Below are 13488 nucleotides of genomic sequence, written 5' to 3'. Positions count from 1 at the left end.
TTGTTGTTCGTACGTGTCCCCGTGACCTAGTTACGGCATTATTTATAATATTATAATTTATCAATTTGTGTTTTATATTAGTATTTATTGTGGAGACGTCCACCCGTAATTGATTTAGAATTATTATATTATTATTATTGGTGAGATCAATTAGTACTTGATATTATATTATTATTATTATCAATAATTAGAGTTCGTTGTTATTTGACAAAGTGTTACGATCCGAACTTAGGTACGAGTCATTGGGGCTAACTGTTCAATAAGAGCCTCATTGATGAACATTTGGTAGCAGAGCGTGGTTATTATAGCACTTTTGGCAAAGTAGCCGTTAAAAAAACAGTACTTAGTTTGTGGGTATCACTGTAGTATATTTAGTGGGTAACAGGAACTCCTTTTCGTCCGACATTCAATTGTGTTGTTAATATTTCCTATTACAGTTCTTATAATCCTACTAGTGTTTGTATTCATGTAGTCAATATAAGTCGCGATACCGCACTTGATTATTATAAACTTTATTAATTATTATTGATTTATTTATTATTTTGAGCCACCGTGTTGGCCATCACGGCAAATATGCCACGTCAACCATTGTCTCACACTCTATCAGAGAAATACCGACATCTAGCGCTAGCTGATCCTTCATTTACAACTCCAGGTACAATTGACCTGTTGTTAGGTGCAGACATATTTGCCCAGGTCTTAGATGGCAAACGTGTGTCTGTTGGTGAGACGTTGCCAGTCGCGTTTGGTTCCGTCTTTGGGTGGATCATCATTGGACCTGTTCCATATACTACTTCGGGATCACCACATTCATGTCCCATATCAATGTTAAACACTTCTGTCGAATCGTTACTCGACAAATTTTGGAGGGTTGAAGAGCCCGAGGTAGCACCTGAAGTATTCACTGAGGAAGGTCAATGTGAATCAATGTTCCGTGCTGGGTGCATTCGTTCCAGTTCCGGCCGTTTTACAGTTCCTCTTCCCTTTCGACAACCTGCAAACGACGAGGTGTTCCGTGGATCCCGGACTGTCGCGCTCAAGCGGTTTGAGTATTTGGAGAGAAAGCTGTCAGCTGACAGCCGACTCCGTGAACTGTACACTCAATTCATGTCCGAGTACAGCTCATTAGGGCACATGTCACTCGCGTCTAGTCCCGGAGCGTACTTTATACCGCATCATGCTGTGTACCGACCGTCAGAAACGGACCCGAAAATTCGTGTAGTGTTTGATGCTTCCGCTCGGGCTTTCAGTGGTGTGTCATTGAATAATTGTCTATTACCTGGTCCAAAGTTGCAACGTGACGTTGTGGACGTGTTGCTCTTGTTCCGTTTGTTGAGGTATGTTTTCACAACAGATATTTGCAAAATGTACCGACAAATTCTGATTGCTCCGGAACAGCGTAAATACCAACACATTCTTTGGCGTGCGTCCTCACACGATCAGCTGCAAGAATACCAACTCAACACGGTTACATATGGTGTAAATTGCGCTCCGTACCTCGCCATTCGTGTATTACATCAAATTGCGCATTCCGACTGTGCGGACTTCCCGTCTGTTCGCAAGGCACTGTTGTTTCACACATATGTAGACGACATATGCATCGGCGCCGATTCTGAAGATGCCGCGGTAGAGTTGCAGTCTGCGTTGATCACCGTCCTTGGCCGAGCTGGATTGGAACTTAAGAAGTGGTCCAGCAATACTCAATCGGTCCTAGATAACGTGTCTCCGGAGGACAGAGTCAGCGGTAAGTTGCCATTTGACGAGGGTGACGGTGTCAAGGTATTGGGTCTCCGTTGGTGTCCACGCGACGATTCATTTGGCTATGGATTTCTGGACGAGAAGATTGTTGCTACAAAAAGAGGGATGTTGTCCTTGATAGCCCGTATATTTGATCCTTTAGGCCTTTTATCACCTGTCGTATTCTTTGCGAAACATTTAATGAAGCTGGTATGGAAGGCTAACGTCTCATGGGACGAACCATTACCAATTTCGGTCAATGAAGTTTGGCAACAGTTTGTTTCCGAGTTGCCATTATTAAAAAGGGTATGTATTCCGCGCTTTGTTAACACGCGCTCGGGTATTCGTGTTATACTATGCGGTTTCTGCGACGCGTCCGAGCGTGGATACGCAGCTGTCGTTTATATCCGCTCTGAAGATTCGTCTGGTACCCCCTTTGTGTCATTATTGGGTTCTAAGACCAAATTGGCCCCAATGGCTACGTCAACAATCCCACGGTTGGAGCTATGCGGCGCAGTCCTGCTGGCGAAGTGGATGTCTCGTATCAAGGAGACACTAAGTGCAGAGGTAGAAGTCGTTGAAACTCATGCTTGGTCAGACTCCACAATCGTGCTCAATTGGTTGACCGTACGTCACGTCACATTCAAGATTTTTGTGTCAAATAGGATTCATCAAGTCCAATCGCTGTTGACGGATTGTCAGTGGCACCACATATCCTCAGAAAATAATCCAGCTGATTGTGCTTCGAGAGGGTTGTCACCTTCTGATTTAGTGGACCATGTATTGTTTTGGAAAGGTCCCACGTTCCTTAAGTCACCCACAGCTGAATGGGTTGTCAGTATTCCTGCTATTGAGCCAGATCAGCTCCCTGAGGCCAAGGTGGAGATCCCCGCTGTTTTACTCGCCGAAGCCGAACCGGAATGGTACTCACGTTTCTCGTCGTACGTGCACATGATCCGCGTTGTCGCACAGGTTCGACGTTTTATTGCTCGTTGTCGCCGCCAGCCAGGTTTTGAATGTTATCTCACGCGCAATGAGCTTGATGCGGCGTCATTGTTAATCGTCAGATTTTCCCAACATTCTTTCTTCAGCCAACTTCATCATGAATTGAACTGTTCGAAACCAATATCAACTCGGCATGTTGCCCGACTCCGACCTTACCTTGACGACAATGGTATAATCCGTGTTGGTGGTCGACTATCCAACGCGGAAATATCGAACGAACAACGACACCCAGTTCTGTTGGCGAAGTCGTCCCATTTATCTTTGCTTTTAGTACGTCACTGGCATGATCTTACCGGCCACGGCGGTCCCCGAGTCATGACAGCTCTTCTGGGACGTCAATTCTGGATCATGTCACTGGGCACTCTGATCCGTACAGTCATCAGTCACTGTACCCGTTGTGTGAGACTGTCAGCCAGTAACCCCCAGCCGATCATGGCCGATTTACCACGATCCCGCGTAACTGAATGTCGCCCTTTCTCCCGTGTAGGGATTGACTACGCAGGACCGTTAATGATGAAGGAGCATCGCCTCCGGAAGGCTCGTAAATACAAGGTATATGTAGCGGTTTTTGTATGTTTCGTAGTGAAGGCGGTACACCTCGAGGTCGTATCCGATCTGTCCACCGACGCTTTCATTGCCGCATTGAATCGTTTTGTCGCTCGTCGCGGCCTTCCTGTGGACATTTATTCGGACTGCGGAACTAATTTCGTCGGCGCTGCAGCTCAACTTAAGAAGCTAGTTAATCATCCCGACAACCAAAGTCGACTGTCTGCAGCTATAAAATCCGTTTGGCACTTCAACCCTCCAGGCGCACCACATTTTGGTGGCTTGTGGGAAGCGGCTGTCAAATCGGCAAAGTCTTTGTTGGTCCGAATCATGGGGGAGCACACCTTCACGCTGGAAGAATTCAACACCATATTGTGCCGGGTAGAGGCCATATTGAATTCTCGGCCGCTCATCCCCAGCTCTACCGATCCTAGCGAGGTAGATTATTTATCGCCAGGGCATTTTCTTATAGGTCAGCCGTTGCTTGCAGTGCCTGAGGAACACATCGCGCCCTCCCAACGTTCGCTAAAGAACCGTTGGAAGTTAATCAATCAGTGCGCCCAAGCCTTTTGGCGCCGTTGGAGGGATGAGTACCTGCAAACCTTGCAGACGAGGGGACGATGGACGGTTGATGCTCCTAATCTGGTTGTAAATGACATAGTCATTGTGAAGGATCCACAGTCACCACCCTTAGCGTGGCCTATGGCCCGTGTAATAGAGGCAGTAACCGGCGCTGACGGTGTCGTGCGCGTAGTCCGCCTTCGGACGTCAACAGGCATATTAACACGTCCAGTCGTGAAGGTAGTTAAGTTGCCTACCGCGTAAAAAAAATATTTATACTGTTATTTATTTCCTCACCCTGTTCATTTATAATATTCCTATTTATTTATTTATTCCTTACTACTTTATGGTAAGCTACATGCCACGTTTTAAACATTGATGGGGCTCTACACAGGGGTTCCATTGGCTCGTACTTCGGCGAGGGAGGTATCAGCGTTTGACCTAAAACATAAAGGGGTACTATTTTATTATTCTTTAGTTGTATCTATGGACCCCGGTCATTAAATTGTATACTGCTTTCGCACCTCTATCGCCACAGCCGGTAATTTGTTATTATGTATTTATTATTACTATGTATGTTTATATTTTTTTTTTTTTTGTTCTGCGTATATTCCTGACACTCAACATTCATCATCGATCCGCTGAAGTTGTCATACGTCTCCGTATGCCAAGGGGGAGCATGTTCGCGACTCGTATACCGGGCTATTCCCGCGATAACATAACGACGTACCCATTCCGCGATTAAGCCGATATCGGCGGTTGACAGGTACGCGTTATGCCACCGGCGAAGCCAACCGACGGACGCCGATGGTGTCCGTGCTTACGTCCGGAGTCCGGTCTACGCCGTCTGTTGTGCGTCCGGCGTCCGTGTTGTCGTGCCTTTAACGTACGCTCGGCGTTTTTGTGTGCCGCGTCGCCGTAGTGCCGTGTTGTGCTGTTTTCTCGGCATCTCGAGTCCGTGCATTGTTGGCGGCTATTGTGGCGACGCTGTGTTGTCCATTTGGTTGGCTCGACTAAATTCGGCGGTCGTCCGGACAGACATTATACCGTGCGAAAAAGGAGTTTGTTCGCCGTTCGGACAAGCACGTGTTTTGCTCACGTCCGAGAGCGATCGGTGCCTACACCGTCGTGCATCAACTGTCGTCGGTTCTTCTTTCGGTGCCACATACATAACCGCATTTTACACCTTATTATTCTTATATACGTAAGGTGAATATATTATTGTCGTTGGACGTTCTGGCCAGTATTGAGCTCGCGGTATGTATTAGGAGTTGTGTCCTTTAATTCGACGTCGTGTCGTATGGGACACTGGTACATGCTGCCCCGACCCGCTACGCTGTCATCGTCGAACGAATGTAATAACTGTACTTGTCGCTAACCAACATCACGGTGACCGGTCGACCGAACGGAGGAGTAGTGATACCATACCATTATCATATCACGGTCGTATTATCATATTATTTTCTATTGTTATTATTGTTGTTCGTACGTGTCCCCGTGACCTAGTTACGGCATTATTTATAATATTATAATTTATCAATTTGTGTTTTATATTAGTATTTATTGTGGAGACGTCCACCCGTAATTGATTTAGAATTATTATATTATTATTATTGGTGAGATCAATTAGTACTTGATATTATATTATTATTATTATCAATAATTAGAGTTCGTTGTTATTTGACAAAGTGTTACGATCCGAACTTAGGTACGAGTCATTGGGGCTAACTGTTCAATAAGAGCCTCATTGATGAACAACCATCGTTTTTACAACATCAACAGGTTTTATGAATACTTACTTATCTAATTGTTTTTTAGAGGTTTTTTTATTCCACCTATTATATAATGGAGAAATAAAATCATTGATAATGCCACTGCAGTGTCGTCCCATGACTATTTAAATTATAATATATACCGGAAGTATATCGTGATAATATAAATATATCATGTACAAATCTGCACCTAACTATAAGATTTATTGGTGTATATTTATTCACAATATAAGCAATCTTAAAATTAATTGGAATGACAACTTACTACTAAAAAATCAACCCGAAAATAATTCCAATAATTGGCCGCTCGTTTAATAAATTCGAGGTACCATTGTATACCCTTCTTTTTGAACTGCAGTATAAAGTAATCCGTCAAGATTGTCTTTGTCAGCAGTTGCCGTAATTGTAAGCGTCTAAGACTTCCATGACCAACTGCAATAATCGCGACACTACATCCACAATGCATTGGTGTTATCCTAGCCTAATAATTATATGATGTTCTATGTAGACGTGAAGTCATTTTTTCGCAAGAGAAGAAAGATCTGTCATTTGCACATTCAAAATCGCACAGTAAATAATTACTATTTCTATTTTGACAAAGTCAAATCAACCGTGTGAAATTATTGTATCGTTAATCGTTATAATAACATTTTTTTTTTTCAAATACAACGTTGACACTGCGGTCTTGAAGTCCAAAATCGTTTATTTAATTTGTATTTTTTATAAAATGTATTATTATTGCACGTGTATATAAAATTCCGGTTATATCACCGGTCGAATTTCCGGGCACACGGTATTTCGAGGAACAATATTTCTGTAATACAATATTTTAATGAAAAATAACGATTTCGTAGCAACAGCAGGGTGAAAAGAAAATTCTCGATGGGAATGGTATTATGAAAACATATTTTTAAAATTATGAATCGTTGTGATATTTCTTAGAATGCGTATTCACTATTCAGGAAGTCGTACGATATTGGATGGTACAAATAAAAATAATCAACGACCTTATTAACGTAAATAGTATGGCATTATTATTCAGAAATTTATCCTCCACATGTTTTACCAATTCGTTCAGAGAAATGAATAATTGTTATGTATTAGCGCTTGCTGATACAATTTTGAAAAATGGATTGGCATATAGTTACGCATTTTGCTGTATTTGTGGTGTCATGATAAAATCATATCTTTTATATACCTATTTATAAACAAAAAGCTGTAAAACGTTTAATAAAAATAATATATAGTAATATTGTGGCACGGAGAAAACGGTTATCGAAAAAAATTATAATAACACATAATAGGCCGAAAGTCGACATGGCAGATGACGTGTTGAGAGATTAAATACCAAAACCGAACCTCTGACGATATTTCAACGGCGGAAATTTACATATTATTTTTCCATCAGTCCTGAACGGCGCGCAGACAAGCGTGAACGGGAGAGGAATTAAAATAATAATAACAATAATTATTGTCCGGATTTATTATAACGATTTTTAAATTTCCTGTGCCATATTATTATCTGTTACCGGACCTGTCCCCAGTGGCTGTTGTGCATGTTTTATTATTATTATTATTCAGTGTGATGCTTTTATCGCCATTGGAGGATTAGATAAATATTCAAATATTAAACGACGCGTATGCATGAAAAAAAAAACACTATTATATGGTATGCTCTGGGCAAGCATATACTCGTACATTATTCAATATTTACACGATGCTTTTCGTATCGATATTATAAGTCAGCACCAAGTAGTATAATAATTATGATATTATACATATTAAAATCGTATATTCATTGATGTGTTCGCAATGTGTAGAAGTTGCTAATATAACTACGTACTTAGTTCTATAATAGTCTAATTTTTAATATCCGTCTACTTGATAAAACTATATAACTTTAATGAAATCCTAACGCACTGAATGTTAAGAAACACTCGTTGAAAAATTTACTGACCTGAAAATACGATATTATATAAGAAATAAGAATACACAGTGTTTATCTCCACTATAGTATTTAGCTACGCATATATTATTATTAAAATAATAATTTTTAGAATTAATAACTAAAGTATTATATTTTCAAATATTTGGATTTATTCTACCACTATCATAGTATTCTGTGGTAAAGAGAAGTACTCAACAAACTTGCTGAATCACTTTATACACATGACCAATTTTTATTATTTTTATTCTACAATATATTTTGTTAACTGTTTGTCGTCCCTGAGTAAGTAGGATTTCAGGAATCATCTGCAGCAAAAGAGAAATGGATGAGAGATAAAGACTTTTTTATTTTTACTCTTAATACTATAGGTACAGAATAATATTAAAATTCAAAATTTTGTCGTTGTATACTGTACATACAAGACTTTTAAAAGTATTATCGTTATCAATGCGTGAGAATAAAAGTTTATGGACTTTTTTCATTTAATCATATTTTAACGTAAAAACGTGTCCGGGTCACAGTTCTACAGTCTTAGCTGAGCAATGTCTATTTTTTCAAAAAATAAATATCAAACATTTTTATTTAAGATAGGGTATATATATATATATATATATATATTTCGTATGACAATTTAAGATAGGGTTATATCATTATATATATACGCTTCAGATGTTTGTTATCTTTGTTTTAAATTTATGGCTATTATCAGCATGGACTCGTATTCGCTTCTTTATTCGTGCGTGTGTTATACGCATAGTCACAGAGGACGTAGATAACGAACATGTGTTAGTGTGGCATTAACTGAGTACAAATAAATAATAAGAATAACAGTATGAATAAAAGGCAAAAAAATATCGTTGAATTCAAATTATATACTGCATGATAAATAGTAGGTATACATGAATTCGTTTTGCGTGGGAAAAATTACTAAAATCTTCATAATGGTCATACTATGAATACCTACTAAATATTTGATGTTACCTCCCTATAATATCCTGTACTTACAGGTGAATCTTATCTTATCTAAGTTGTAATGCATTCACGTGAGCAGTCTTTACACTTAGTTGCAGAAGTCCTGCATTACAAGTTCCTTATATTTGATTGTGTTTCGACAGTTTCCACGCATTTTATTAACGAAGATACATGAAACAACAAGTCGCATATTTATTAGTGGCATACAAAAAAAAATTAGATTATTATATTTTAAAAGGAAGGTACAAATTATTAATAAATAAACATTTTTTGAAGATCAAACATTATATGTATAATCATTTATTAAATTTTCATCAACCTTTATTTTTATATGTTTCTATAGTACGAGCATAATATATTTGTTTTTCAAAAATATACAATATATATATAAATCATATATAATACTTGTATAACATGTGTTTGTGATCAATTAATTGACACAAAATATGTAGAAAACTGGACGGAGGCCATTCCCGTTGAAAGAATTTATTTTATAATAATTGATATAATATAAAATATATAAATGCATGATTTCATAAGCAAGGCCACAAATAATAATATTATCATATATTTAATTTAAATGTTGTCAAATATTATAAAATATTATAAAATATTATTTTTGAATTTTTCACCATAAAAGTGTTTTTTCACATTTAATTGATATGTTCCTACCCCTTATATTATGTACGTTCATTATCGTTCAACTATGCCAAGACATTAAAGCATTCATCACATTTATATATATTTTTTGATAAAAATACGCACAGTTTGAAATGCATAATAAATTAATAACATATAATAACTTTAAAAAATAGTGATCATTTATGAGTGCATTTGAACACTAAAAATACGCCATCGCATATGCCTCTAACATATAGACTTTAACTTAATATCAAAAACATTTAATTATTTTGACAAAAACAAATTTATAAAAAATATCTTCAATCACTAAAACTTTTTACCCAAATACATTTATATAAATTTACATATTTCATCTTATTATATTATAATAAATTGTGATATTTAATTATGGTACACCAATTTATATATACACTTAATCTTTAAATATATTATTAACAAATTATTTCTTAGTATATTATTAATTATTTTGTGAATGTTTATAATCATTTAAACTCTGTATGCGTGGACCGGTGATTTAAGTAAAATAAATGTTTCAATTTAAAAACAATAAATATTATTTTTATGCTCGAAGACAACATTTTAATAAATCAAAACAACAATGTAGTTGTTTGTTGAACTAGTTCACTATAATCTGATCATCTAGATATTACTATTATTATTTATACTCGCGAAGATTTTGTAATTACTATCATTTTTGATAAATTAAAAATCCCATTAAACTAAAAATTATAAAATTATTCAGACTGAAGATAATAATAATATTTTAAAGACGAGCAATATTTATGGATAACGTTCAGCATACGGTACATTATGAATCATAAATATTATTAAAGTGTATTGCGTTATGCTTATTATAAATATTAAATAATCGACGTAAAGTCTGTGGAGATATATGATGGAAAATAAAGAGAGAGAAAAAGGGAGAGAAACAGATCGTAGTTTTTTCTCTATATTATACTATTATGTACTTATAATATAAGACGTTATTATATTACATATATATATTATATATGACGCGTGACGTCGTAAGAATTATGGGCTTTTAAATAAATTGTGTTGTTGAAAATTATTAATTCGTATATTATAATATAACATATTAGGTATTTATATATAGGTACTTATAAATGAGGGCTCGCTTTTTTTCATTTTTAAGAGACTTCGCGAATCCATCACGCGACTCGACTTTGCGGTGGCACGTGTCGTGCATTCGCCGAAATATGTTTTGTTATTATTTTACAGATCATAGCCAAAGGGCCCATCGTGCTCGCCAGTTAAATTGATTTCTTGGCTTGAGATTTATGGTTCTTCGCAAAACGATGAGAAAATCTACGGCGGCGGCCATGCCTGTGGCACCTAATCTGAAAATCGTGAGAATAAGGTGTCTAGGGGACTAATATATATTAATAACAATAAGTCTCAGTGGTGTATTGTTAGCTACATTTATATATTATGTAATATGTATAGGTAAGTACGTGCCTTAAAAACATTTAATAACTAAAAAGATATATCATAAAACTGTGTTCCTAAACATGAGGAAAATGGTACGATAAAACACGTTTAAAATAATAAAAATAAATGTTTTCGTTCGCATTATTTTTTTATACGTCTATTGCGCGTCTCAAAAACAGAAATCCGTCGCTACCAACGCTGTACAGATATCCTAAAATGGAGTTGATCCGGTGGCGAAAGTGCGCAAATATACGCCCATCTGACGAAAAATAATTATTTATAACCATAGTTTTTTACCGTCTTTGTGGAGATAATAAATCCGCTTTTAACGGTGCAGTGTTCATTGCATATACTGCGATTTCTATATAATATTATAATCTGTGTATTATACTCCGTAGCGTATACATAATATTAATAAAAATAATGATATATAAACCATCACCGAACTCTGAGTAAGTGTAATTGAAAGATGTTATAATATATGTATGTAGTATAATTAGCGATTATCCGTAGCAGACCTAGATTTATCACTGTCTGCCAGACCCCTCCCGGGCTACGACACATTATCATCGCGAGATTATAGAGAATCCAAATACGGAAGTCCCATGGAAACCTGCAGTTGCTCACAGAGGTTGATATAATATTATTATTGTAATTTTACATAAATAATCAGTGCCTGCTTTTGGTGGGCTTAAGAAGCCTTCTCAAGATTTTTACATTTGCACCAATGTGACAATCATTCTTGCGACATGTAGCCCATATTATAGTACAACCTAGAGAGAATTTTTTACCCAACCGTTGGTACAGCCCGTACAGTCTTTAGGATATACTAAAATAATATGAACTCTATTCTCACTAAAAAACAAACGGGAGTAATGTACTATATTCACTAGAAAATAGTATAATATAGAAAGTAAAATAAAAACTGTTTAATACATATAAAAAGTGATGTGTTTACTGTTTAGTTTCGTTAGTTGTTATAATATTAGAACGAATTTAACAACATTTATTAAACTTAAATTTAACAACATTTTCAGTGTTTATAATATAATTTTAATTAGCATTTTTAAATTATAATATTTTGTACACTTGGCTACTTAGATTTAACTTGTTTTGGTATATATTAATATATTACGTAAATTTATTCTAAATTATTGTATTGTTAAAAACTAAATTTTCCATCTTACATACTTTTAAATTTTAAGGTTAAAACTTCAAATGGATGGAGAATATATATTATTAGGTATCTCCTAATAATAAATAACAATTTATAAATAAAAAATAAAACATTGATAATACTTGGATTTGGTACGCCTTACTGTTAGTTGTTTCTTTATGGTTTGTCGGTTTGTGGATATATTCAATGAAATGTTTGTGAATGGTTGGCCATGATAACATTGATATAAAATGTCTATATTTTTATGAGCTGTCAATAATATAATATTATGGTGTATGATGCGAAAAATACATTAACAGCAACCATATAGTACCTACCTATACTTGATATCATGATTTCTTTAACTAGACATAGTATACTTTTTGTAATTTATGCAGACCTTGAAACAGACATAACTACACAGTACACTTATAATACATGAATTAGCCCAATAAGAGCCTTCGTATAAAACTAGCTGCACTGTTACAGTGCCTAATATACTACAGTGTATGACTGATTTAGAGTATTTAAAGCAAATTATGAGTCTCAAACAAGGCCCGCCCGTTGCCCGTATCTCGTAATTTCTCGCTAACATCTACTGAATATTGTTTTGAAAAATAAATTAGCAAACGAGCACCCCCGATATGAACATAGAACAAATCCCAATCAGTATTTCATGACCATGTTTTAACGTCTATCGTGTATTCGTGTATAATACCAAAAACACGCTCATAACAGAGTGCGTTCGAGAAACAACTAAAGATAAAAATTACATTACTATAAACGAAAAAACACAACATGACAACTTTAACAACCAACTAAAAATTAAAACGTCTTAATGAATACGTTAAACTAAGTACTAATTTTGGTCATTTGATTTCAAGTTGTCCCTGCAATGCTACATACGTAATACGTACGTATGTGCCTTTAAAATTTGATTAAGTTCCGTTCCGAATCGATATGTTTCAAATCTTATATAGGTAACTAAAACAATTATTGTCACAAACTTAGTGAAAAAAATAACAAATAATTGATCGATGGTTATAATACTTATAATCGTATAGAATTTCAGCCCAATATAATTAAGTACGTGATTCACTATTTCGTATTAGAAAACGTATATTATATACGTTAATTAATTTTCCTGCACTGCTTCCACGAATCATCATCATCGTTTTGCACGAGTCTCGCGGTGGGTTGGCTGCGAGTGTAGGTCGCTTATAGCCATAGCTGTAATAACAACAATACACCTATATAATATATTTTACAGATTTCAGGTAATAATAATATAATACCCGTGTGGTCATGTGCGCGCGAAATGTATACATACACGCACTAATTGGACTCAATCGTTGCGGCGGGGAACGGCCGAGTCGGATTAATCTTTATTGCTCGATAGTTGCCCGACGATAAATTAACGCGAGCTTGCACGCGTATCGCGCACACAACGGCGTAGTATTATCATATTATACGTCTTTGGAGATGGGTACATTACGTATATTATATTATTACACCAGCCGGTGCGCGTCGCAGACGTGTCGCATATTAACATTAACGGACAATAATTAAAATCGTGTTTATTTCTCGTAAAACTCCGATGAATACTATTGATTGTGCACTGTTATTATAATACCGACTACAAAACACGTACAGCCGTAGTTTTATATACGTGCACGAGCCTTAACCGGCTTCGCAGCAGG

At 36.2% G+C, this 13488-nt stretch overlaps 1 protein-coding gene across 1 annotated transcript; it reads left to right on the top strand.

The window, feature by feature from the left end:
- Positions 1-573: 573 nt before the first annotated feature.
- Positions 574-4113, top strand: LOC149056195 (uncharacterized). The gene has a single exon (XM_089227037.1). It carries the CDS (start codon positions 574-576, stop codon positions 4111-4113), a length of 3540 nt encoding a protein of 1179 aa, XP_089083163.1.
- The last annotated feature ends 9375 nt before the right edge of the window (positions 4114-13488 follow it).

Source organism: Diuraphis noxia, unplaced genomic scaffold (genome assembly GCF_037042655.1).
Source record: "Diuraphis noxia isolate RWA-SAM2 unplaced genomic scaffold, SU_Dnox_SAM2 contig0004, whole genome shotgun sequence".
Taxonomy (NCBI): Eukaryota; Metazoa; Arthropoda; class Insecta; order Hemiptera; family Aphididae; genus Diuraphis; species Diuraphis noxia.
Note: the sequence above shows the minus strand (reverse complement) of the source record. Positions and strands in the feature narration are given on the sequence as shown.

What these genes read in the sequence shown, in the direction of transcription:
- LOC149056195 (XM_089227037.1), top strand. Translation starts at nt 574, where the DNA reads ATGCCACGTCAACCATTGTCTCACACTCTATCAGAGAAATACCGACAT.